General features: G+C 46.4%; 1 protein-coding gene across 1 annotated transcript; it reads left to right on the top strand.

Annotated features, from left to right (window-relative positions):
• Positions 1–30: 30 nt before the first annotated feature.
• On the top strand, positions 31–23201 carry THEM6 (thioesterase superfamily member 6). The gene is made up of 2 exons (XM_056854633.1): positions 31–540; positions 23088–23201. The coding sequence occupies exons 1-2, from the start codon at positions 31–33 to the stop codon at positions 23199–23201; spliced, it is 624 nt and encodes a 207-aa protein (XP_056710611.1).
• The last annotated feature ends 3315 nt before the right edge of the window (positions 23202–26516 follow it).

Genomic DNA, 26516 nt, shown 5'->3' with positions numbered 1-26516 from the left:
TGGTGCGACTTGCAGGCTGCTGCTGCAAAGATGGAGCCGCTTGCCCTGGCTTTAGGGGCCGTGGCGGCTTTGTTCGCCTCCGTAGACGTCTGGTACCTGCTGAGGATGCCCTTGGCCATGCTGTACGCCAGGTGGTTGCTGCCCACCGTGTGGGACTTGCTGGAGGAGCAGAGCTTCCAGGGCCTGGTGCTGCCTTCGGACCTGGACTGCTTGCTGCACATGAACAATGCGCGCTACCTGCGGGAGGCCGACGTGGCCCGGTGCGTGCACATGGCCCGCTGCGGGCTCTTCCGGGCCGTGCGGGCCCTGGGGGCTCACACGGTGCTGGCCGCCTCTTGCTGCCGCTACCGGCGCTCTTTGCGCCTCTTGGAGCGCTTCGCCGTCCGCACTCGCCTCCTGGGCTGGGACGAGCGGGCCTTTTTCTTGGAGCAGCGCTTCGTCAGCGCCCGGGACGGCTTCGTCTGCGCCGTGGTGCTCGTCCGGCAGCACGTGGTGGGCGCCAGCCCGGACAAGGCCGTTTCGCATCTGTGCCGGAGAAAGGTAAGGCTCGAAGGCGCCGAGCCAGGATGTCGGATGACGGCGCTGATGTAAGAAGAAGAAGAGTTGGTTTTTATACGCCAACTTCCTCTACCACTTAAGGAAGAACCAAACCAACTTACAATCACCTTGCCCTCCCCACAACAGACACCCTGTGGGGCTGAGAGAGTTCGGAGAGAACTGTGACTAGCCCAAGGTCACCCGGCAGGCTTCGTGTGGAGGAGTGGGGAATCGAACCCGGTTCTCCAGGTTAAAGCAGGAAGCCAGTGCACCCTAGCATAGGGGTTTCCATTGTGATTCACGTGAACATATGAAACCGCCTTCTACTGAATCAAACCCTTGGTCCATCAAAGTCAGTCTTGTCTACTCAGACCGGCAGCGGCTCTCCAGGGTCTCAGGCAGAGGTCTTTCACATCACCTACTTGCCTGGTTCCTTTAACTGGAGATGCCAGGGATTGAACCTGGGACCTTCTGCATGCCATGCAGATGCTCTGCCCCTGAGCCACGGCCCCTCTCCAAGGCTCTCCAAGGTCTCAGGCAGAGGTCTTTCACATCACCTCCTTGCCTAGTCCCTTTAACTGGAGATGCCGGGGATTGAACCTGGGCCCTTCTGCATGCCAAGCAGAGGATCTACCACTGAGCCACAGCCCCTCCCCGTGGTGCCCACTGACCCCTTTCCTGGTGTCCACCGAGTGTTTTTAGAAAGTGGGTGTTGCCCAGTGGGACTTTTTCCCCCAGCAGGGCTTCTGATTGGCCATTGGAGAGCTGATCAGCTGGACAGATCTTTACCCGAGGTTGCTCCGGGAGCAGCTACCAGCACGGCACGATGCTCTTCGCTGCATGACCGAAGGCAATCTGTGCGTATGCAAGAAATACTTTTTAAACAATATTTTTATTTCCAAAGGCATCTTGCTATAAAACAGAGCTTCTGCCTGGAACATTGGAGAGTTACTGTTCGAGGTGTAGGTAATCCCCGACCCCGACATTTTGTGGTGGGTCCTGGCACTTGCAGTAGCCGTTTTGTGGTTACACCCAGCAACCTGGGCCAGAATTTCAAAGGTGCACACAGGCTTAAAAAGGTTGGGGACCCCCGCCTTAACCAGAGGCCTATCAAAGTCAGAGTAGCCACCAGCCCAAATAGCAGGCCCACTTACTATCCGTGGCTGGCCACAGTACGATAAACTTTGGGTCGCATGGTTGGGGCCTGCTCAAGAAGGGGAGCTTTGTTTGAGCTCCTGGCCTGCCCCACGACCTAGCTGACGGGCTGCGTTTGGCATGGTAAGACGCCTGTTTTTCAGGCCCGCTCTAAACCAATTGCAAAATAACGATTTCCCCAGCGATCTATTGAAATGAACAAAGGACCCTTGAAACGTCCTTACTGTCAGGAAGGCAGCGGTGTTGGTTGGCAGTAGGAGAGCTAGATTTGAGTCCAGTAACACCTTAGAGACCAACAAGATTTTTGGAATATGCGCTTTCAAGAGTATCTGATGAAAAGAGCTTTGACTTTTGAAAGCTTATACCTGAAAACTCTCATCAGTCTCTAAGGCCTTATACTGAATCAGACCATCAAGGTCCATCAAAGTCAGTCTTGTCTGCTCAGACCGGCAGCGGCTCTCCAGGGTCTCAGGCGGGGGTCTTTCACATCACCTACTTGCCCAGTCCCTTTCATTGGAGATGCCAGGGGATTGAACCTGGGACCATCTGCATGCCAAGCAGAGGCTCTACCACTCAGCCACAGCCCCTACTGCACTCGAAACTAGGCGTTGAAGTGTCCTTGTTACGGGTTACCCAGTCAGTTTTAATTTGTGGTTGGAGAACTCCCCTTGCAGCTGTCTGCCCAATTTCTTGGAAATAAGGCCTGCCTCCAATATGTGTCAAGGATGTTTAAACTGTTGGCTCCCTCATCTGAAGGGAAGATTGCAGGCCTAGTTCTTGCCGAGGTGGTAGAATTACAACGTGCTGAAAATTGACGGCTTCTGAGGGCTGAACTAGCCCGGATAGAGATAATAGATTTAAAAATATTGTCGAAGGCTTTCGTGGTCAGAGTTCATTGGTTCTTGTAGGTTATCCGGGCTGTGTGACCGTGGTCTTGGTATTTTCTTTCCTGACGTTTCGCCAGCAGCTGTGGCAGGCATCTTCCGAGGAGTAACACTGAAGGACAGCGTCAAGTGTGTAGGAAGAGTAATATATATAGTCAGAAAGGTGTTGCGTTTGAGCTGAATCATTGTCCTTTATCAAAAGGCTTTTGACAGGGTACCGTACTTTTCTTCTGATTAAGCATAGCATTCAAGAGAAAAGAGGACTGGTCTTGTTATGGAGTAAAAGTTGGTTAAACAGATGAAGGTAGAAAATAAGAATAATCGGGCAGTGTTTGCTGCTGGGACCCACAGGAATCAGTGTTGGGACCAGTGGTACAGGTTGAGTATCCCTTATCCGGACATCCGATATCCGGACTAACCAAAAACTAGACTTTTTGAGCCAGCATGTAGGCGTTACTCACACGCCCTCAGCAGCCCTCCAATTTGCTTTCTAATGGTTCAATGTACACAAAATTATTCAAAATATTGTTTAAAATTACATTCAGGCTATGTGTATAAAGTGTATATAAAACATAAATGAGTGTCGTGTTTAGGCCTGGGGTCCAATCCCCAAGATATTTCATTATGTATATGCAAATATTCCAAAATATGGGAAGATCCGAGATGCGGACCACTTCTGGTCCCAAGCAGTCTGGATAACGGATACTCAACCTGTATTTAATTTGTTCTTAAATGATTTAGAATTGGGGGTAAGCAGTAGGAATGTGCGCCATTTTTTTGGTATTTTTCGGGTTCAGGTTTAATAGACCCAAAAGTTTTTGAAAAATCCACACACAAAAAAGTTGAATCCCCATAACGGCTTTTTTCAGATATTTGAAATGCCGATAAGGTATTTTTCTGTGGCTTTTCGGTTTGGCTTTGCCGCATGCACATCCCTAGTGAGCAGCGTAGTGGCCAGGTTTGCCAGTGATACCATGGTATTCGGTTTGGTGAAGACCTCTAGGAGGACCGATCTAAATAGGGCGAGTGGGCAACAGCATGACAAATAAAGATCAGTGTTGGTCACTATCTCAAAAAAGATATTGTGTGTGTGTAAAGTGCCACTGGCAAACCACCCCACAAACAAAGTCTGCCTTGGAAACGTCGGGATGTGACGTCACCCCATGGGTCAGGAATGACCCGGTGCTTGCACAGGGGACCTTTACCTTTAAAGTGCCCTCAAGTGGTAGCCAACTTATAGCGAGACGTGGTGGGGTTTTCAAGGCAAGTGATGAAGCAGAGGTCTTCCTCTGCAGAGCCTTCCCTGGAGGTCTTCCTTCCAAGTACCGACCCAGCTTAGCTTCCGAGATCTCACGAGTCCGGGCTATACTGTATCATTCCACATCCCCAAAAGGATATTGCAGAGCTGGAAAAGTACATAGGAGGGCAACCAAGATGGTCAAGGGGTTGGAGAGCTTTTCCTGTGAGGAAAAGATGAAGATGTTCCCTGGTAACATCAGGACCCTGCGAGACCTGAAAGTGTTCTGCAGGGCCTGCAAAACGGAGCTATTCCACCAGGCCTATGAGAGCAGCCACCAGCTATTCTAAGCTATCCATCTTACTGGCCTCCCCATCCCTCCCCTCCACCTGTCATCTGTGGAGGTGATTCTGCTGTCCACAGCAATTACCATGGTTAGTGCCACTGTTAATGCCAAAACCATCTTGTTTAAAATTGTTTAATTGACTGTGTTTTAATTATTGGTTTTAATGTTTTATGGTTTTTGTTGTTTTAAAGGTTGGAACCTGCCCTGGGCCTGCTCTGACTGGGAAGGGCGGGCTATATGTGAGAATAATAAATAAATAAAAATAAATGGAGAGAGGGATCTTTTTCTCCTTCTCCCATAATATCGGGAACCAGGGGCATCCTATGAAGTTGATGGCCAAGAGGTACAGGACAGACAAAAACTTCTTTACTCAACAAGTAATGAACAAATGAAGCTGCCTTATACTGAATCAGACGCTTTGTCCAACAATGTCAGTATTGTCTACTCAGACCGGCAGCGGCTCTCCAGGGTCTCAGGTAGAGGTTTTTCACATCACCCACTTGCCTAGTCCCTTTAACTGGAGATGTCGGGGATTCAACCTGGGACCTTCTGCATGCCAAGCACTGAGCCACAGTCCCTCCCCAATTGAAGTGAAATTGTAGAGTTCACTGCCAGTGGGTGTAGTGATGTCCAGGAGCATAGCTGGCTTTAAAAGGGGGTTAGGCAGATTCATGGAAGAGAGTTCCATCTGTGGCTATTAGCCATGGTAAGTAAAGGGAACCTCCATTTCAGTGGCAGTAAACCTCAGGAAACCAATGTGAGGAGGCAACCTCTGGGGGAGAACCTTGGCCTCTCTGCCCTGTTTGTCATCCCTCCAGGGCAACTGATTCGCCACTGTGTGAGTCGGAATGCTGGACTATACCGGCCACTGGTCTGATCCAGCTGGGCTTTTCTTAGGTTCTTATGAAGCCTTCAGCCTCTTTGCCCTGTTGTTGGACCTCCAGAGGAACTGGTTGTCCACTGTGTGAGACAAGTTGCTAGACTAGATGGACCCTCACTGGTCTGATCCAGCAAGGCTGTTCTGTTCTTATGGGAAATAAGATGGTAAGAAGCAGATGCTCTGTGTGGTAGGCTGGGTAGGGGGGATTGGTGATGCAAAAATAGTATGTGGGGGGAGTAAGGTACGTAGGGGAGTTGTGATAGGCAATCACATGAATGCATGAAGCTGCTTTATACTGAGTCAGACCCTTGATCCGGCAAGGTCAATATTGTCTACTCTGACCGGCAGCAGCTCTCCAGGATTTCAGCCAGAGGTCTTTCATATGACCTACCACCTGATCCTTTTATCAGGAGATACTGGGGTTGAATCTGGAATCTAGGGTTGAATCTGGGACTGTATGCCCACCTCCAAAGGCTTCTGATTGGCCATTGGAGATTTGATTGGTTATGCTGGTTTTTAAAAATGTTGCCACCACAGCACAAGGATCTTCATAATCTGTCTGAAGGTAAGCTGTGGCAGCCGTTTTGCCTCCTAGGGCAGAAATTTTGCAGCTGCACCCAGCACACTGTGTCAGAATTTCAAAGGAGCCCATAAGCTCAAAAGGTTGAGGACCCCTGAGTGAAAGCGTCAGAGTAAGATCTAGGTTCAAATCCCCACTTAGCCATGAAGAAGAAGAGTTGGTTTTTATATTCTGCTTTCTCTCACTTAGAGACAAAGAGAAGTATTATAATAACCAGTGTAAAGAAATAGAACAACAAAAAAGGAAGACCAAGAGATCTGTTCCACAAGATCCAAGAAATCAAAGGGAAATTTAAAGCACGGTTTAGGCATGCTGAATGATCCACATGGAAATACATTAACTGAACAGGACAAAATAAAGAAAAGGTGGGAACAGTACACTAAAGAACTATACAGAAGAGATGAAAGGATGACAGATTCCTTCCAAGAGGAGTCTTTTGTAGAAGAACCTACAGTTTTAGAAAGTGAAGTGAAAGCTGCAATGAGAGCAGTTGGGAGAAACAAATCACCAGGAGCAGATGGGATATCAATAGATCTATTCCAAGCCACAGAAACGGAGTCCATCAAAATCTTGACAAGAGTAGGCCAACAAATATGGAAAACAAAACAATGTTCCACAGACTGGAAATGATCAATTTACATTCCAATTCCCAAGAAAGGAGACGTCAAAGATTGCAGCAACTATCGGACCATCACATTAATTTCTCATGCAAGTAAAGTGATGCTCAAAATCTTACAACAAAGATTGTTACCATATATGGAACGAGAAATGCCTGGTGTTCAAGCTGGATTCAAAAAAGGAAGAGGCACTAGAGATCATATTGCAAATTTACATTGGTTACTGGAGCATACAAGAGAATTTCAGAAGAACATCAGCTTGTGTTTCATAATTACAGCAAAGCTTTTGACTGTGTGACTCAGGAAAAGCTATGTCTGGTTTTAAAAGAAATGGGTGTGTGACAACATCTGATCGTTTTGATGTGCAACCTGTACTCTGGACAAGAGGCCACAGTTAGGACAGAATATGGAGAAACAGAATGGTTTGGCAAAGCTGTTAGACAAAGATGTATTTTATTTCCCTATCTCTTCAATCTGAATGCAGAACATATCATTAGGAAAGCTGGATTAGATTCAGATGAAGGTGGAGTGAAAATTGGGGGGGAGGAACATTTACCATTTGAGATATGCTGATGATACTACATAACTGTAAATAGCAAAGACTTGAAATGACTTGTGAAAGTTAAAGGAGAAAATGCCAAAGCAGGACTACAGGTGAACATCAGGAAGACAAAAGTAATGACTACAAAAGAATTACTCAACTTTAAGGTTGACAATGAGGCAATTGAAATTGTTCAAGACTTTCTATTCCTTGTCTCCATCATCAACCAAAATGGAGACTGCAGCCAAGAAATCAGAAGGAGACTGAAACTGGGAAGGGCAGCCATGAAGGAGCTAGAAAAGATTCTTAAGTCTAAGGATGTGTTACTGGCAACCAAGAACAAGTTAATTCATGCCATCGTATTCCCTTTTACTATGTATGGGTGTGAAAGCTGGACAATGAAGAAAGCTGATAGGAAGAAAGTAGATTCCTTTGAAATGTGGTGGAGGAGAGTGTGACGGATACCGTGGACTGCCAAAAACAACAAATCAGTGGGTTATAGATCAAACCAAGCCTAAACTGACCCTAGAAGCTAAAATGACTAAACTTAGTCTATCATACTTTAGTCACATTATGAGAAGACCAGAGTTGAAATGGCTGTATTATTGTATCAATTCCCAATGACAATAAACACAGCAGGAGGTTGAAGATTCAAAGCAGTTTGTTTATTAGGCCCAATATACACACCGGGTGAAAATTGCCCAAATGCGCAGGACAATTCACACCAACATCAAAGGAGTGCAAGCATGGATATAATCTTTGGTAATGGGAGGTACAAAGACGTAATACATGGCGTCAATACATAGAACCAATAATACATATTTAAGGATTTGAATACCCTATTAGAGAATCGGAGGCGTTACATAGAAGTGGTGATCTCATTCTCACTAATGAGCAGTGAAGACCCTCATGGTCAGGTGCTTCTCTATTTGATCCTAAATTACTGCAGTTCTTCTTATCTTGGACCCTGGCTGCTGCCAAGGCTAACTAAGGGAGTTTTCCTAGCTGGCCCTTATGAGTGGGGAGCCAGCTTATGAAAACATACTCGGGCCTTCTATGGATTCTCTAATTAGCCTCTAACGAGCAAAGCTGGGCCTCTCATACTCAAGGCCTTTAACATATATATGTGCTTGGTGTGACTTTAATCATAGATGCCAACTCTTATACACTGTATGGCATATTCATAAGTGCAGATTATACTTTATTGATTACAAAGAATATATTTCAAATCAGAGAATACGTTTCCAATACATTTTTAGTGAATGAATACATTTCTTCAGTGAAAGAATACATTTTCAATAACATATAATGATTTCAGGCATTACAGAGTCACTGGAAAAGACAGTCATGCTAGGAAAAGTTGAAGGCGGCAGGAAAATAGGAGGACCCAACAAGAGATGGATTGACTCTATAAAGTAGGCCACGGCTCTCAGTTTGCAAGACCTGAGCAAGGCTGTTAAAGATAGGACGTTTTGGAAGCCATTGATTCATAGGGTCACCATGAGTAGAAAGCAACTTGATGGCACTTCACACACACACACACACACAGAGAGAGAGAGAGAGGAGTCTCAAAGCGGCTTATAATCACAATCGCCTTCCCCTCCCCACAACAGACACCTTGTGAGGTAGGTGGGGCTGAAAGAGTTTGGAGAAAACTGTGACTGGCCCAAAGTCACCCAGCAGGCTTCATGTATAGGAGTGGAGAAACAAACCAGATTAGAGTCTACCGCTCATGTGGAGGAGTGGGGAATCAAACCTGGTTCTTTGTATTAGAGTCCACCACTCTTAACCACTATACCACGCTGGCACAGGTTGACCGGTGGACCAATCACACATTCTCGGTGTGTAAATCACACAGCTGATGTGAGGGTCAGTGGGGAAGGAATAACCAGGAACACTCTAGTATCCATGGAGGAAGAACTGGATGAAAATCTAACAGATAGGTATCTTGTGGCATTTAATTCCATAAGTTAATTTTGTATTGCAGAACTGATCCTATGTATGAAGCTGAACCTGTTATGTAAGAAGGTGACATGAGTACCATGCTCAGATTGCCAATTTTTCATGCACGTGAAAGACATTGGGTCATTTTTTCCATGCACTAAAAGAGACATTGGTTCATCGGTTTTACAAAACCTGATATCCACCTCTTCCCTTGGCTGCAAGACACACAGATTACCTATCTCTGCTTTGTAACATACATTGCCTGAGTTACATCAGTTTCACTCCTGCATTTTCACATTTCTTCATTCAGCGTGTGGTCCCAAAGCAATACTTTCCTCCTCCACTTTCCTAGTTGACCAATTGCTGGCTCCATATAGCATTGCTGGCAAAACGACCGCATTGAACAATCCATTTCATGCCTTCTTGGTTAGTTTATCATCTGACACAGACACACAGCTAAACGTTTTGGAATTTATTTCATTCTTATTATATCTTCCATTTTTCAACACAACTAAAATAAACCCCAAGAAGTTAATGACACGGGTGATTCCAAAGGTGCATTTGACCCTACACGTGAAAATGTACAAATGAATACTGCAAGATCCTCTGCCATCAGAGGTGGCAAAAATATTGACTCAGGTACTATCCAGAAGCAGGGAGGAAAGGCAGCATGGCATAGCCTGATCTCATCAGATCTCAGAAGCTAAGCAGGGTCACTGCTTGAAAGGGAGACCACCAAGGAAGACTCGGCAGAGGAAGGCAATGGCAAACCTCCTCTGTTTCTCACTGGCCTTGAAAGCCCCTTGCTGGGGTTGACATAAGTTTGAAGCTAAGCAGGGCTGGTCCTTGGAAGGGAGACCACCAAGGAAGACTCTGCAGAGGAAGGCCATGGCAAACCACCTCTGCTGCTCACTTGCCTTGAAACCCCCTTGCTGGGGTTGCCATAAGTTGGAAGCCACCATTTTCGACAAAAGCTATGCATGGCTCCATTGAAGAAAGCAGTTTTCCGTCTTCATCAACAGGCAAGGAGATTAACAATTGAAATTTCGTCAGAAATTTAATAACAGCCTGCTTGTCCCCATTGTCAACAAATACAGCTGCATCTCCGTCAAAATTAGAACCAGTTTATGGCAAGAGGATGCAGGCGGATGTTCTCACTCCTAAATGAACAGGTTACTCTGGAAGAAGTTGGAGACAAGGCTAAATCTCAAATGAGTCATCTCAAGAATTTGGATGCAAATGTTGTATAACGTATTTCCAGAGTTCTTCCACAAATTAAAATCCCCCCAATCAAATATTCTTGATCTGAGCATGGGTTCTTAGGAAGAAGTGTTTGTAAGCCTCTTCTGGGCTCTTCCCTCCGTCTGCCCTTGCTCCCCAGTCCCTGCTAAGCCAGCCTCAGACCGGGCAGAGACGCTGGATAATGACTCCCAGCGCCTCCTCTGCCCTGGACATCTGCTTTAGCACTCTGCTCTTCTTCTCTCCAGGCTTCTCTCCCTCTCAGTGCTTTCGGCTCCGTCCCACCTCCTCATCGGCTGGCCCTCCCTTCCTATTTACCCCTTTCCCCCTGAATCTCCTACACCTGCTCCTTTCCAGCCACCACGCTCCTCCCCAGGTGCTCCCCTGTTCTCATTATCCCTCGTCAGCCAGGCTTCTCACAGGCGGGACCTGGCTCTGCCTCTGACGTTGCTCCCGAGGAGGGCTTCTCCCTACCCTTCCCTCCTTGTCATCAGACTCCTCCGGGGAATGTCGTCTTGCTGGTCCCCTCCCCAGCCAGGCAGCCCATGTTCCTGCTGGGCTGCCTGCTGGGAGGGGGCGGGGTCAGCACCCACCCTTAGCCGCAGGGCCAGGAGCAGAGGAGGTGGTGGAACCTGTGCTGTCTCTGTTGCCCTCCCGTCCTGCAGGTAAGAGGGGTCCTGGGGGTCTTTCTCGCCTTCCCTTGTCTCGCCGTTCCCTTTCCCGGGGATGGAGGCCGCACCCCTCATGCGAGCTAGCGTCGGGTGGGACTCTGTCCCTTCCCCCCGCTCGGCTGCCTCCGCGCCAGTCCCGGCATAAACCCCTTCTCCTGGCATTGCTGACTTCACTGGGAGCCTCCCCAACAGTGTCTCCCTTATGTCGGGTGCTGTGTCCACACCAGCCCCGGGCCGCTCGGTGCCGACCCATGGGGTCAGCGCATCTGCTGCAGCCTTGTCCGCTGCCTCTGCGTCGGCTCCCCTGGCAGCAAATTCTGGGGAGGCTGCTCCTGATGTGGGCACATCTGCCAAGGCCGCAGCCGAACCCGGACGAGTATATGTGGCAGGGTGTGAGGTGGTCCCCAGCTCCAGCCACAGACTTCTGCGGGATGGAGGACAGCCTCCGTGGTCAGGCCCTGGGAAACAACGCCCAGCCTCCAGCTGATCGGCAGCAGTGGGCCCTGCATGGAGACGGGTGGACAAGATAGTAGGTAGAGACAACTCACTGAAGGTGTGTCGTTCCAGGTCAGAGCCTGGCTACATGCTACACTTCCCTCAGGAGAGCTCTACCCGTTGGACATTCTGAAGAGATCTCCACAAGGGGCCAAGAAGGATGGAGAGTAAAGATGGAGCCACGGTCAGTGAAGGAGGACCACTGTCCCTCTGTCCTCCTCTACTTTGGCTAGGTTTCCCTGGTTTCCCCCTGCTCAGCTCCTAAGGGAAGCACTTTAATTCCATGTCATACATTAAGGACAGTTCGTCTAGGAAAGGAATAGCAGTTTAGGGAATTTACTTGAGAAGGGCTTTTTAAGGAGAGATGGTTAAAACAAGTTAAGGAATGTACCTGTTTTTTTAAATACCTACAAAATATTCTGTTGAAAAATATAGTCAGTTTAATCCGTATGGTAAAACAGAAAAATGCAGGTGTGCTTTTGTGATGGCCCTTTCCTGCGATGTTCTGCAAGTGGAAGTGGTGGTGGGAAGTGCCGTCAAGTCGCAGCCGATTTATGGTGACCCAGTAGGGTTTTCAAGGCAAAGGATGTTCAGAGGTGATTTGCCATTATATAGCAATCCTAGTCTTTCCTTGGTGGTCTCCCATCCAAATACTAACCTGGGCCAACTCTGCTTAGCTTCTGAGATTGGGCAATCCAGGGATATGTAGGTCAGGGGGAAGTGCCATCAAGTTGCAACTGACTTCTGGTGACCCCATAGGGTTTTCAAGGCAAAAGAGGAACAGAGGTAGTTTGCCATTGCCTGCCCTGGACTTCTTTGGTGGCCTCCCATCCAAGTACTAACCAGAGCCAACCCTCCTTAGCTTCCAAGTTCTGACAAGATTGGGTTAGCCTGAGCCATCCAGGTTAAGGGCAGTTATTGAGCTAGGATTAATATTTTAAGGAACAAAGGAAGATAATGAATTGATGCCTCCAAACCCTCCCACATATTCTTTTCAGGGGAGGCTCCTCTGTTACTTGGTGTGGTCATTATGGGATTGAAGCAGAGATATGGTGTGTGGGCAGTTAGACTTCAAGTGCTACCTTGGGTAAGAACAATGCCGTGGGAGACAGTTTATAATGGTACGTCGAGAGACGGGTGGCACCCCGGTAAAGTGGCGGAGTTTGTCTGCGGAGAGTGGTATAGTCTTGACCATCTTCCCAGATAAGCAAGTGACTTCTCGGCTGCTTGACAACATGATCCTGCTTTTCTTTGTTATCTTGTGCCTCGTGCTTCTATTTTTCAGTCTCTGTGATGTATGGTTTTTCATCAGAGTGGGACTATTTTACGCCTATGCCTTTTTCTGCCAGAAGTGCCCAAAAGACATATTCCAAATGCTCGTCATGCCAAACCTGGTGCTGACATCCGACTTGGATTACATGCTGCACATGAACAATGCCCGCTATTTGCGCGAGGCCGATATCGCCCGCTGTACCTTCTTCGCCCGATACAAGTTCGTTCCGGCGCTCCGCAGTTTGAGAGCCGACACCGTCCTTTCTGCTTCTTGCAGCCGCTATCGGAGGTCACTGAGCCTTTTCGAGCGCTTTGATATCCACACGCGGCTTTTGGGTTGGGATGACCACGCGTTTTACCTGGAGCAGCAGTTTGTTAGCAGTCAAAAAGACTTCGTTGCCGCCATAGTACATTGCCGGCACCATGTAACAGGCACCACTCCTGCGGCTATTATGGAGTTCATTGCACGAAAGAAGGTAAAGAGCAGGGGATGGGATGGTTAGTTCAGCTTTCAAAGAACTTTCCTTGAAGAGCCAAGTTTTGATTCTTAGTTTGTGACAAGTCAGAAAGGCATTTATTAACAATTTTTAAACATTTTTTTTCTTCTAACATTTTATTGAAAAGTTACAGCATATTGTAAATATGGGAGCCAGCGTGGTGTAGTGGTGAAGAGCGGAGGTTTGGAGCAGGGGACTTTAAAGTGGAGAACCGGGTTTGATTCCACTCTCCTCCACATGAGCGGTGGAGGCTAATCTGGAGAACTGGATTTGTTTCCCCACTCCTACACATGAAGCCAGCTGGGTGACCTTGGGCTAGTCACACTCTCTCAGCCCCACCAACCTCACAGGGTGTCTGTTGTGGGGAGCGGAAGGGAAGGTGATTGTAAGCTGGTTCGATTCTCCCTTAAGTGGTAGAGAAAGTTGGCATATAAAAACCAACATTTCTTCTTCTTTTTCTTCTTCTTCATTGATTGTTTATACTCTCCTTCCTGCCTCTTGCCAGGTCTTTCCCCCTTTCTTTTCTTGTCCTTCTATAAGAACATGCTAGAAGAGCCCTGCTGGATTAGATCTGGGGTCCAACCAGTGCAGCTTCCTGTCACAGACAGTGCCAAACCATTTGCCCTCGAGGTCCAACAAATGGGGGCATAGAGGCCCTTCTGCTGTCTCCCAGCTCTGGTATTCAGTGGTTTACTGCCTCCGGATATGGAGGTTCCCTTTAGTTATATCTGGTAGTCGTTGATGGACACATCTTCCATGAATCTGTCTTCTATGAATCTTTTAAAACCATCTATACTCTTGGCCATCAATATATCCATAGGCACTGAATCCCACAGTTTCTCATTGGGTAAAGAAATCTATTGCCTATCAAGTTCATTGTGTCTCCTTGAGTGTTAGCATTATGGGAAAGGAATAGTTCTCTCTAACCATTGGCTCTTTTCCATACATAATTTTATAAACCTCCTAGTATTAATAGCATACTTTTGCAATTTTTATCACGCAGGAAGACAGTTCCCTTCCAAGACCCTGGCCGTCTTCTTGTCAATCGGCACCTTCCTTTTGACATTGCTTATATTTGTGGAGCAATGGTACACGCACTCACAGACGGAGGAGTCCGTGTAACAGTTAAAAATTTGGAGAGTTAACGTTTATTGTGCTCTCTGTTAATGCTCAGGGGTTGTCCTACAACCACTTCCACAAGGAAGCAAAAGGTTGCAGATCGGATTCTGCCACTTGGCCTGTGGTCTGCCTGTCCATAGAGTGCGGTGTGTCGTGTGTAAAGAACGGTCTCCAGCAGAACCAAAGAGTTTATTCTGTGGCCCCCAGACTCATGAGCAAGGAACACAGAAACCTCTTCGTAATTTTCCATCTGGTTGAATGGTAGGGGTCTGAGGGTGATCAAAGGGGTGAAACTCTGCCTTACTTCTTTAAAGATTTAAAAAAGAGTTGGGTGTTGGAATGTGAAAGCTTTAGGAAGAAGTGAAACTTGAGTTGGGATTTCTAGAAATGTCTGGAAAAAAGAGAGATCTAGGGTACTTTCACACAGCCCAAATAATGCACTTTCAATCCACTTTCAGTGCTCCTTAACAATCGTTTGCAAGTGGATTTTGCCAGTTCACACAGTAAAATCCACCTTCAAAGTGCATTAAAAGTGGACTGAAAGTGCGTTATTTGGGCTGTGTGAAAGTGCCCTTGGGACTGGCTGAAGTTTCCTCCGGAGAAGGGCAGCACAAAAGATGGAACATAAGTCTGGAAATTGTAAGGTACTTTTGCCTCATAACTGGCCTTCTGTCGGGAGTGCTTTGATTGTGGGATCCTGCATGGCGAGGGGAGGGTTGGGGTCACTGGGGATGTGCGGGGAGGTAGTTGTTAATTTCCTGCGTTGTGCAGGGGGTTTGACTAGATGACCCTGGTGGTCCCTTCCAACACTATGAGTCTGTGATTCTAACTCACTGTCATATGCGAGAGGGGACAGGTTTTAGCCCTCTGGAGTGAAGTGATGTGTTTATGTCTCCTTTTGTTTTTCCCTTTGCTCAGTATTTGTTAGAAGACTTTTCTTCAAATTAAGAACCTGAAGGTTTCAGTGGGAGCCGACCCCAAATGGGCTGGACGGGGAAGTATTGAGAAGCTCCTTTCTTGGATTCGAGTACAAGTCCTTATATGAACTCCAGAGTACCATCTGTCCTGGTTTATTCATCAAGATACTGAAGGGGAAAGGAGTGAGAGAGCTGGAGTTACACTCAGTTCCCTCTTTCTAATTAGAAATGTCTCTTATCTGCTTTCTCTTTCATGCTGATATGATCAGACATGCACATGAAGAGCAGGAGAAAGGCTCAAAGCATATTGAGGCTCACATGCAAACCAGGGGACTTTCCCCCATTCTGGTCTGAAGGTTTTCTAGCATGATGTGAAGAATTTCTAAGACTGGTTTTGAAACTGGTGTACAGGCAGTTTACTGTGTTTTCAGTTTTTAATATCCTTAATTAAAGAAACAGTGTGGTGACAGCGTGGTGTGGTGGTTAAGAGCAGTGGTTTGGAGCTGTGGACTCTGATCTGGAGAACCGGGTTTGGGTCCCCACTCCTCCACATGAGCGGCGGAGGCTAATCTGGTGAACTGGGTTGGTTTTCCTACACATGAAGCTAGTTGGGTGACCTTGGGCTAGTCACACTCTCTCAGCCTCACCTACCTCACAGGGTGTCTGTTGTGGGGAAGGGAAGGGAATGTGATTGTAAGCCGGTTTGATTCTCCCTTAAGTGGCAGAGAAAGTTGGCATATAAAAACAATTTTTCTTTTTTTCTTGCTAGTTACCACTGTGCTTTAGCATGTATCATCATAGTAAAAAATGTCATCACATAATTGATGAAGATTCCTTTTTGTGCTGTGGTTTAAACACTAGTTTATATTGTGGTTTAACACTAGTTTATATTTATTATAACAGAAGAAAATAACTAGATTCAAGTCCCCAGAAGCACCCTAGAGACCAATAAGGTTTTGGGGGTATAAGCTTTTGAAAGTCAAAACTCCCCTCCTCAGAAAATAAGAAAATAATAACAAGAAGAAAACTAAAAACTAGGGAGGGTTTTCTGAATGAAGACCAAAATGGTGGGTTACCAATGTACTGGTGCTGCTCCAGAAATAAGGTTACATAATTTGGAAGCCTACCACACAAGAGTCTCTTCATCATAGCCCCCGTGCCTTTAAAAGAAAGATCAGGCAGATTTATTGGAGGGTGGAGAGGCAGGTTGATCAATGGTGGTTGGCTAGGACGGCCAAGTGAATTTCCATAGCATCAGGTAGTATAATTGTCAGGTCTTTGGATCAAGCAAATGAAGGTTATCACATCCATCTATCTCGGGTGATTCTCATAGGTGACTCTACAGAGGCATTACCAATTTTGGAAAGACAGCTCTGGAGAGGAAAGATTTGTGGTCAGATCCAGCAGAGGAATTCTTGGGGAATTGGGGAATTCTTTTGGAAAGATTGCTCTGGAGAGGAAAGATCTGTGGTCTGATCCAGCAGAGGAATTCTTGGGTTTCCCAATAGCACCGGCATGCCTCCCCTGTTCTTTCCAAATGCAATGCAATCTCATTGTTCCAGCTTTTCAAACCCATGCAATCATTCCTATCCAAAACGCTCTCCAGATATTAAGATATTCTGGCTCCATATAATGGGCCGTTTTTGTGGAACTCTGCCCAGTTCATTACATAGGGTGGCATAATATGTGGTAGAAAAGCGGGTATGCAACTTCCTTCTCTGCCATGCAGGTGATGCAATAGATGAGGAAAGCACTTCACGTTGAAAGTCTTACAGAGGTCTCTGTCATGATTTCATGGCCTCAAAATGGGGGAGCAGAAGCTGAGGCTCAGTGGTAGAGCCTCTGCTTGGTATGCAGAAGGTCCCAGGTTCAATCCCCAGCACCTCCAGTTAATGGATCTGACAGTAGGTGTGACCTCTACCTGAGACCCTGGAGAGCCTCTGCCAGTCTGAGTAGACAATACTGCCCTAGATGGACCAAGGGTCTGATTCAGTATAAGGGAGATTCGTGTTTTGGGGAGGTGCTGTGGTAGAGCCTCTGCTTGGCATGCAGAAGGTCCCGGTTCAATCCCCGGCACCTCCAGTTAAAGGGACTAGGCAAGTAGGTGATGTGAAAGACCTCTGCCTGAGTCCCTGGAAAGCTGCTGCCGGTCTGAATAGACAATACTGACTTTGATGTACCAAAGGTCTGATTCAGTATAAGGCAGCTTCATGTGTTCACACAAGCAGCCCCTCCTTACCAGCTGGCATTGGCATGGTGTGCCTAGCTAATACATGATCTCATCGGCGTGCCAGAAGAGGTAAGGGCACACGCTCTCCTTGCAAGGAGGACCGCTGCCCTAACTAGGGTACTAAAGCAAAAGTGCATTAGCACAGCTCAGTTTATGCACACACACACAAAAAAAAGGAAGGAAGGAAACTTGTCTCCAGGTGAATCTACAGATTAAATACATGAATTTGCATTTCTGACAATGTAGTGGGAAGAAAGGGAAATTAGCAGCTGTGATGAAGAGCAGAGCCCTGACAACCAGGAAGCCCTGCCCAGCTTATTCTCTGAGACATCGCTCAAACACTGCCCATGTATTTACAGGTGTGGGGGGGTTGCTCTTACTCTGTTATCCTAATAGCCGGGAAAACTGCTTTCCTGAAAGGAAGGAGTAAGCCGGTACCCTCATAGCACACAGTTGCTTACCTGATTGCAGATTCTGTGGCAGCACAGTAAATTTTCATACATGCGGAATGCTGTTGGCCTTGAATATAATATAATATTGTCTGGTAATGTTTCCATATTGCTAATGGGGGCTTCTTGCCCTGTACTGTTTCTTCACTAGCATGCAGTAGGCACCAATATCACTTGAACGGAGCTGTAGCGAAGCCAGTATGTGTGTGGTGTCATGGTTTGGAGCAGTGGACTTTAATCTGGAGAAGCAGGTTTGATTCCCCACTCCTCCACATGAGCGGTGGATGCTAATCTGGTGAACCGGGTCGGTTACCCCACTCCTCCATGTGAAGCCAGCTGGGTGACCTTGGGCTAGTCACATTCTCTCCGCCCTACCTATCTCAGGGTGTCTGCTGTGGGGAGGTGAAGGGAAGGTGATTGTAAGCCGGTTTGATTCTCCCTTAAGTGGTAGAGAAAGTTGGCATATAAAAATCAACTCTTCTTCTGGTAAGTGCCGTCATGTCGCTTCCAACTTATGGCAACCCTATGAATTAGTGACCTCCAAAGCGTCCTTTCGTTAACAGCCTTGCTCAGGTCTTGCAAACTGAGGACTGTGGGCTTCCTTGATTGAGTCAATCCATCTTCCTCCTTTCCTGCTGCCTTCAACTTTTCCTAGCACGCCTAGATCTAATTTGCAGGCAGCCGTCCATAGCTAAAAGCCAGGGGTCTCAAGAAGGATTCCTAGAGCCTAGACTCTATATAAGCCCACACACTCATACCCTCTGTCCCAGCAAAAATTGTCAGGTGTAGGAAAGAATTGTAACACCCATATATAAAGTCTTTTCAAAGATGGTGTGTGGGAGAACTTCCTGTATGGAGGTGAATTTATGAGATGGTAGGGACAGATACATCATTCTAGGGAAAGGGTGTTCCTCTTTCCCCACCCACCACAGGAAGGAATGTAGGAAAGAAATCAAAATATTGCTACCCATACAAATCTGTTGGCGTAGGCAGGCCGCAGCAAAGGCTTTCCTATGTTACAATTGAAGGATAGCTATCCAAAAAAAAAAATCTCTCCAGCTTGAGATGCTTTGGTTCTTGTAAGATTGTGGTTTATCAGGAGCTGAGGTATATGTGGAGGGAAGGCAGCATGGTATAGTCCTGTCTCATCAGATCTCGGAAGCTAAGCAAGGTCAGACCTGGTTAGTATTTGGATGGGAGACCGTCAAGAAATACCAAGGTTGCTATGCAGAGGAAGCACCGGCAAACCATAAGGGGTCACCATAAGTCAGCTGCGACTTGACATCACCTCAAATACAAACACACGCAAGCGCAAGGTATACATGACTCCAGAGATCTGTAATCAGAGCTTCTGCAGCTGTTTTCTTCTCTTTTACTGCAAGGCAACTCAGGGCTGCTAATTTGTTCCAGGCAACAGGGTGAATAGAGAAGTTTTGACCCCTTTTTCCCCTCTGAGTCGTTCCCTGACCTAAATTCTCCTCTCTAAACTGCAAATTAGGAAGCCCCGTGGTGCAGAGTGGTAAGCTGCAGTACTGCAGTCCAAGCTCTGCTCACGACCTGAGTTCGATCCCGACGGAAGTCGGTTTCAGGTAGTCAAGGTTGACTCAGCCTTCCATCTTTCCGAGGTCAGTAAAATGAGTACCCAGCTTGCTGGGGGTAAAGTGTAGACGACTGGGGAAGGCAATGGCAAACCACCCCGCAAACGTAGTCTGCCTAGTAAATGTCAGGATGTGATGTCACCCCATGGGTCAGTAACGGCCCAGAACGGGACTACCTTTACCTTAAAATTGCAAATTATCCCCACGGGTGAGGAAAGGCAAGGACTGATCGCAAGGCTCTCAACATCATGTCTAGTTCTGCCCCAAGTTACAAAGCTTGGACTTTTAAGGAACAGGAAATAGTAACCAAATTCTCAAAGTAAACATTCTCCCTCTGCTGTTTGTCAGTATTCACATCTCAGGTGGGTACCTCCACTGTTTGGGATGATGGACTACATTGGAGATGCAGGAGATTGGACTTGAAATGCTACCTTGGGTGAGGGATAAATCAAGATTTTAATATTATGTTGAAAAATGAGAGAGTCTAAAATGATACACTATAGGAGGATGGCACCCATGTAGTTCATCCCTAGCAGTGCTGGTTCAGTCTCAAACATCTTCCGGGACAAGTAAGCCACTTCATTGCAGCGTGGCAAGACAACCCTGCCTTGTTTAACAGCCGTGAGTTTTGTGCCCATTGTGATGCTGTCTCTCTTGGATGTGCGGTTCTTAGTTAGACAAGGTTTACATTGGCAGAAGCCGCCCCTAAAGACATCTTTGAACCATTTGTTTTCCAAAATCTGGTGCTGACTGCCGACCTCGATTTCTTGATGTCCACGAACAATGCCCGATATTTGTGCAAGGCTAATATCGCCAGCTGTGCCTTCTGTACCAGATGCGGGCTCTCTGCAGCGCTTAAGGCTTTAGGGGGCTCCACCATCCAGTCTGCATCCTGCAGCTGCCATCGCCATCTGTTGCGTCTCTTTGAACATTTTGATATCCACACGTGGGTTTGGGGCTGGGACGACCACATGTTTTACCTGAAGCAGCTAGGCTCTTTGTTAGACACCCGAATGACATTGTTATAGCCATGGTGCTTTGCCGGCACCACATAACAGGCACTACTCCTGTGGCACTGGTAGCGTCCATTGCTCAGAAGACGGTAAGAGACTGGTGAAATTACTGAATTTTCTACATATCTCTTCTTCCTTCAGTTCAGATAATTTGAACTGTGTTGGTGGGCTTTTCCGCATTCTCCTGTTCCTCGGTTGTAAGTTCGTGTTTCTTCGAGGAGGAAGGGTTTCCGGTTCTGCACGTGTTTTGCTCCCTCTAGTGGACGATTTGATATCACACAGGTTTATGTCGGGCGTAAAAACCTGCAGTTTAAAACTGTGTGATACCGAATCGACCACTAGAGGGAGCAAAACACATGAGGAACTGGGGGGGGGGGAACCCCGAAGAAACGGATATTTACAAGCAAGGAAAATGAGAATGTGTAAAAGCTCTGTGTCTCCCATTGTTAGTCAGTCTGGTCTATTCCTATGGTCCTGACAGGCCATCTGATTCAAAACTCCATTTGTGTTCCACCTGACCAGGGAGTGCATTTGTATTTGCATGAGCCCCACATGCAAATGGGAATCACTGTGCCCAGACTGAGCACACCTTATTTCTGCTCTGGCTGTCTCAATTCAGTGCAGCTTTACCCAGCGGTTGGTTTTCTGGGATTTGTTGTTGGTTTGGCTCTGCTTCGGCCTCTTAATCCAGTGATACTCAGTGGCTCAGCATGCATGTGTGGCTCTTTGACACACCAGAAAAAAATGTGCAAAGCTCCAGAGGTTACAAGGCATTTAACTAATAACTTGTAACTACTCCACAATTTTACAGAATAGTAGTAACAACAAAGGTTCAAATAAATTGCGAAACATGTATTACAGTATACAAATAATGAGCAAACGCAAAAAGCAAAAGTGTTGATAGTATAAGAACATAAGGCCCTGCTGGATCAGACCAAGGCCCATCAAGTCCAGCAGTCTGTTCACACAGCGGCCAACCAGGTGCCTCTAGGAAGCCACAAACAAGACGACTGCAGTAGCACCATCCTGCCTGTGTTCCACCGCACCCAAAATAATAGGCATGCTCCTCTGATACTAGAGAGAATAGATATGCAGCATGACTAGTATCCATTCTAACTAATAGCCATGGATAATCCTCTCCTCCATGAATATGTCCATTCCCCTCTTAAAGCCCTCCAAGCTGGCAGCCATCACCACATCCTGGGGCAGGGAGTTCCACAATTTAACTGTGCGTTGTGTGAAAAAAATACTTCCTTTTATCTGTTTTGAATCTCTCACCCTCCAGCTTTAGCAGATGACCCTGTGTTCTAGTATTATGGGAGAGGGAGAAAAACGTCTCCCTGTCCACTCTCTCCAAACCATGCATAATTTTATAGACCTCTATCATGTCTCCCCTTAGCCGCCTTCTTTCCAAGCTAAACAGCCCTAAGCGTCCTAACTGCTCCCCATAGGACAGTTGCTCTAGTCCCCTAATCATTTTGGTTGCTCTTTTCTGCACCTTCTCAAGCTCTATAATATCCTTTATTAGGTGTGACCAGAACTGTACACAGTATTCCAAGTGTGGTCTCACCATAGATTTGTACAAGGGCAGTATGATATCAGCAGTTTTATTTTCTATTCCTCGTCTAATTATGGCCAGCATGGAATTGGCCTTTTTTACAGCAGCCGCACACTGGGTTGACATCTTCACTGAGCTATCCACTACCACCCCAAGATCCCTTTCTTGGTCTGTTGCTACCAGCACAGATCCCATCAGTGTATATGTGAAGTTGGGATTTTTTGCCCCAATATGCATCACTTTACAGTTACTCACATTGAATCTCATTTGCCATTTTAATGCCCATTCTTCCAGTATGCAGAGATCCTTCTGGAGCTCTTTACAGTCCGATTTTGTTTTAACCACCCTAAATAATTTGGTGTCATCTGCAAACGTGGCTACTTCACTGTTTAACCCCAACTCCAGGTCATTGATGAACAGGTTGAAAAGCACCGGTCCCAACACAGATTCCTGAGGCACCCCACCAGCTCTCAGTCCATAAGAGGACTTGTCCTCTTATCCCATGACTATGAAGTTTGCTTAGCAGTCTGGTGGGGGACTTTGTCAAAAGCTTTTTGGAAATCCAAATACACAATATCCACAGGCTCATTCCTGTCCACATGCTTATTGACGCTTTCAAAAAACTCTAATAGGTTAGTGAGACAGGACCTACCCTTACAGAAGCCATGTTGGGTATACACAGAACCACAACAATATGAATAAAAGCAAAACTGTTTGTAATATAACACAGAAACACAACAGTGACAGGTCTGCTGGCTCGTATCCCATTTCGATATCCTTCAGACTGTAACTAGCTATCGTCAGAAATGATTATCCTTTATGACACATAGGTAATATGAGACAATGAAGTCATAGCTGTCTACACAGCATGTGTTAATTGAATTTATTGTTTCATTGTCTCATATTACCTATGTGTCATAAAGGATCAATTACACAGGAGAATTACACAACTTTTAAGGTTGACCATGAGGAAATTGAAAATGTTCAAGACTTTCTATTCCTTGGCTCCATCATCAACCCAAAGGGAGACTGCAGCCAAGAAATCAGAAGGAGATGGAGACTGGGAAGGGCAGCCATGAAGGAGCTAGAAAAGATTCTGAAGTGTAAGGATGTGTCACTGACCAACAAGATCAAGTTAATTCATGCCATCGTATTCCCTATTACTATGTATGGGTGTGAAAGCTGGACAATGAAGAAAGCTGATAGGAAGAAGGTGGTTTCTAATTTTTTTAATTCCTAATGAGTTGGAAAGGCAGGATAAAAATGTTTTAAATAAAAACAATAACCTGAGTTTTGGTTGTGTTGCAGGTAGAGTCACCAGAGCTTCCTGAAGAGGTCAAGCACTGGCTTAAATACAATGAAGCCAGCAGCCAGAGATTGAGAGCGGAGAGCAACATGCAGAAGAACAGCAAAGACCAGTAGTTCCTTACTCTCCCCCTACCCCTGCTTCACCCATTGGTGGACCCGTACCTGCTCTTCAGCAGAACCATTTGAGATCATGGAGCCTCTTCTCTTCCACTGCTGTGAAGAACAAAGCCTTGAAGTGTCCCAAACAACATTCTTGACTACAGCAACACCAAAGCCAGACAACACAGAGGAAAGCATCAGTTCCGATTTTTTTGGGAACTGGACTCAGGTTGCCAGATATAAATTTGGCCATGCTGGGGGTACTGGTCTTTTTAACCAGAGCCAGTTCAGGCAGTTCTCTGGTGACCACCCGAGCACCAAAGCTCTGGTGACCCAGCTGGGGTTTAAGGTCACCTAGTCCAGTCCCTGCATGACGCAGGGAATCCACAACTACCTCCCCCACACACACCCCCGTGACCTCTGCCCCATATGCTTATTTTCTGGGTTTAAAGTTATCAGGGTACACGGGGAAGAAAATTGTATAAACTATTTGGTATTACTTTGGTATTACTTTGGTATTACTTTGTTGGGAAGGTTGGATAAGCAGCCTACAGGCACGAGTTTGTTATGACAAGCCACAGTGTCTGATCTGTTAACCTTTTCAGTTAAGACACAGGCTCCATTAGGGTAGCTTTGCCAACTAGTGCATGCTGCTGCTTAGTTAGTTATAGAGGTGTTCACACACACCTGCCGGCCAGAAGGTACTGTGCATGACCTTTCCCAAACTCACCTCCACCCTGGCCCTTGCTCTTCCTTGGGGTGGGATCAGAGAGATGTCTTCTTTTTAAATCCCAGATTAAAAGGTAGCTAGATGGGGATTTGATTTAGCCCATCCAGTCCATACAATCTTGCATGATCTTGGCCTGATCTGAGAAGGCAGGCCGAGCAAACCTAGGCTTGGCTGGTCACGGAGTTCTTCAGTGGTACGTGGTGTTTTCATGCCATGCTATGTGGCACTGTGAGCACGATCATCCCAAAGCATTAATGGTCCAAGTGGATGGGGCGGCCAGTCCGAAAGGTATCTTGTTCTGGACTGTAGTTCGTGAAACATGCATGGTTGTTCAGAGAGTTGTACCCTGTTACGAGAATGTTGAAAATGTCTCAACTCTGAGACTGTGTACGGCTCCACCGGTTTCGCAACAGATTTTTTGCCTTGCTTCCGCTGTCATGCCAACCCTGACTGTGATACCACCAAATTTTTGCAAGGTACCAGCCTCATGGAGTTCCCTCCCTTCTGCTTTACCAAACAAAGAATGGGGAAAGTGGTCTGGAGGCACATGGAGGGGTTAAATTATGTCAGGATGTAGCCAGAATTATGTTGACCTATGATTTGCTGCAACTGCCCTGATAACCAAGGGCCAATTTTCCTAGGACGGTTCCATTTCTGTAGGTTTAATTAAGGAACTGACCCAATGCACAGAGAGAGAAGTATCCAGTCCAGTTTTACAGCAAAAGAGATGCAAAATTCTTACCCAGCTGGAGCTTTCCTTCCCCAACTCCTCTTAAGTTCGGTTTGGTTTGGTTTTTCTCTAGCCATGATTTGCATACTCGAGTTCAGCTGAGAAATAAAACTAGAACTTAAAGTTGAGGTCAACGATGGAAGCAGGGGAACGTCTGCATTTCTTACCCACATGCCTCTTTTTTTGCATGGATCTGCCCCCCCCCCTGCTGTGGAATCAGGGCAGGTCCATGTTTAAACAAAAAGTGCCACCGTTATGTCTAACGTGGCCCTGAATGTTCAATACGCACTTCACCCGGAGGATTTCCTAGCTGCAAGCATTTCTGATTGAAACTTAGTACATGTATTGGTTCTTGTAGGTTATCCGGGCTGTGTAACCGTGGTCTTGGAATTTTCTTTCCTGACGTTTCGCCAGCAACTGTGGCAGGCATCTTCAGAGTAGTAACACTGAAGGACAGTGTCTCTCAGTGTCAAGGGTGTAGGAAGAGTAATATATAGTCAGAAAGGGGTTGGGTTTGAGCTGAGTATTGTCCTGCAAAAGTATTGTCCTGTAAGTATCAATTTGATACTTACAGGACAATACTTTTGCAGGACAATACTCAGCTCAAACCCAACCCCTTTCTGACTATATATTACTCTTCCTACACCCTTGACACTGAGAGACACTGTCCTTCAGTGTTACTACTCTGAAGATGCCTGCCACAGTTGCTGGCGAAACGTCAGGAAAGAAAATTCCAAGACCACGGTTACACAGCCCGGATAACCTACAAGAACCAATGAACTCTGACCGTGAAAGCCTTCGACAATATTTAGTACATGTATGTTTGATTGGTTTGAAGACATTAAAGAGTTAGTATGAAAAACATTTGTGGAATCAATTATTTTCCATGAGACATACAAGCCGGTCTGGTGTAGTGAGTGGTTTTGGACTAGGATCCGGGAGACCCAGGTTCAAATTTCCACTCTGCCGTGGAAGCTTGCTGGGTGACCTTGGGCCAGTCACGCACTCTCAGCCTAACCGACCTCACAGGCTGGTTGTAAGGCTAAAATGGAGAAGAGAATGGTGTAAGCCCCTTTGGGTCCCCGCTGGGGAAAAAGGCAAAGTATAAATGAAGTAAAAAAAAATGCCATTCTTAGATATGAGGCATCCTCTTCTGCCAGTCAAAAAGTCTTTTCCCTCTCTTTCTGCCCCCTCCGCAGTCTATGAAGTTTAATAAAATAAAAAAAGGGAAATGATGACAGGTGACAACTTTATTGTCATAGAAAGCCCCTACCAATGGAAAGGGTCAGCATGAAGAAGAAGAGTTGGTTTTTATATGCCGACTTTCTCTACCACTTAAGGGAGACTCAAACTGGCTTACAATCTCTTTCCCTTCCCCTCCCCACAGCAGACACCCTGTGAGGTAGGTGGGGCTGAGAGAGCTGTGATTAGCCCAAGGTCACCCAGCTGGCTTAGTGTGGAGGAATGGAGAAACAAATCTAGTTCACCAGATTAGCCTCCACCGCTCATGTGGAGGAGTGGGGAATCAAACCCGGTTCTCCAGATTAGAGTCCACCGCTCCAAAAGAACTCTGATCCCCGAGGAAAAAGCTTAGGGGCGTTACATGGCAATAAAGCTGTCATCTGGTGTCTTTTCCATTTTAGATTTGCTGGCACTTTTCTCTTATGGGTTTAATAAAACATGCAACACCTTGAAGACTAACAAAAATTTATCCCAGCATAAGTTTTTATTAAAACTGGTATCCAAGAGCAGAAAAACTGGTATCCAAGAGCAGAAAAACTGGTATCCAAGAGCAGAAAAACAAACTGGTATCCAACTGGTTAAAACTGGTTATCCAAGAGCAGAAAACTGGTATCCAAGAGCAGAAAAA

The sequence above is a fragment of the Euleptes europaea genome, chromosome 8 (assembly GCF_029931775.1).
Source record: "Euleptes europaea isolate rEulEur1 chromosome 8, rEulEur1.hap1, whole genome shotgun sequence".
Classification (NCBI taxonomy): domain Eukaryota; kingdom Metazoa; phylum Chordata; class Lepidosauria; order Squamata; family Sphaerodactylidae; genus Euleptes; species Euleptes europaea.
This window is presented reverse-complemented; position numbering and strand designations above follow the sequence as displayed.

Coding starts and splice junctions, on each gene's coding strand:
- THEM6 (XM_056854633.1), top strand. CDS start 31: ATGGAGCCGCTTGCCCTGGCTTTAGGGGCCGTGGCGGCTTTGTTCGCC. Junction 541..23,087: donor CGCATCTGTGCCGGAGAAAG/GTAAGGCTCGAA, acceptor GTTGTGTTGCAG/GTAGAGTCACCAGAGCTTCC.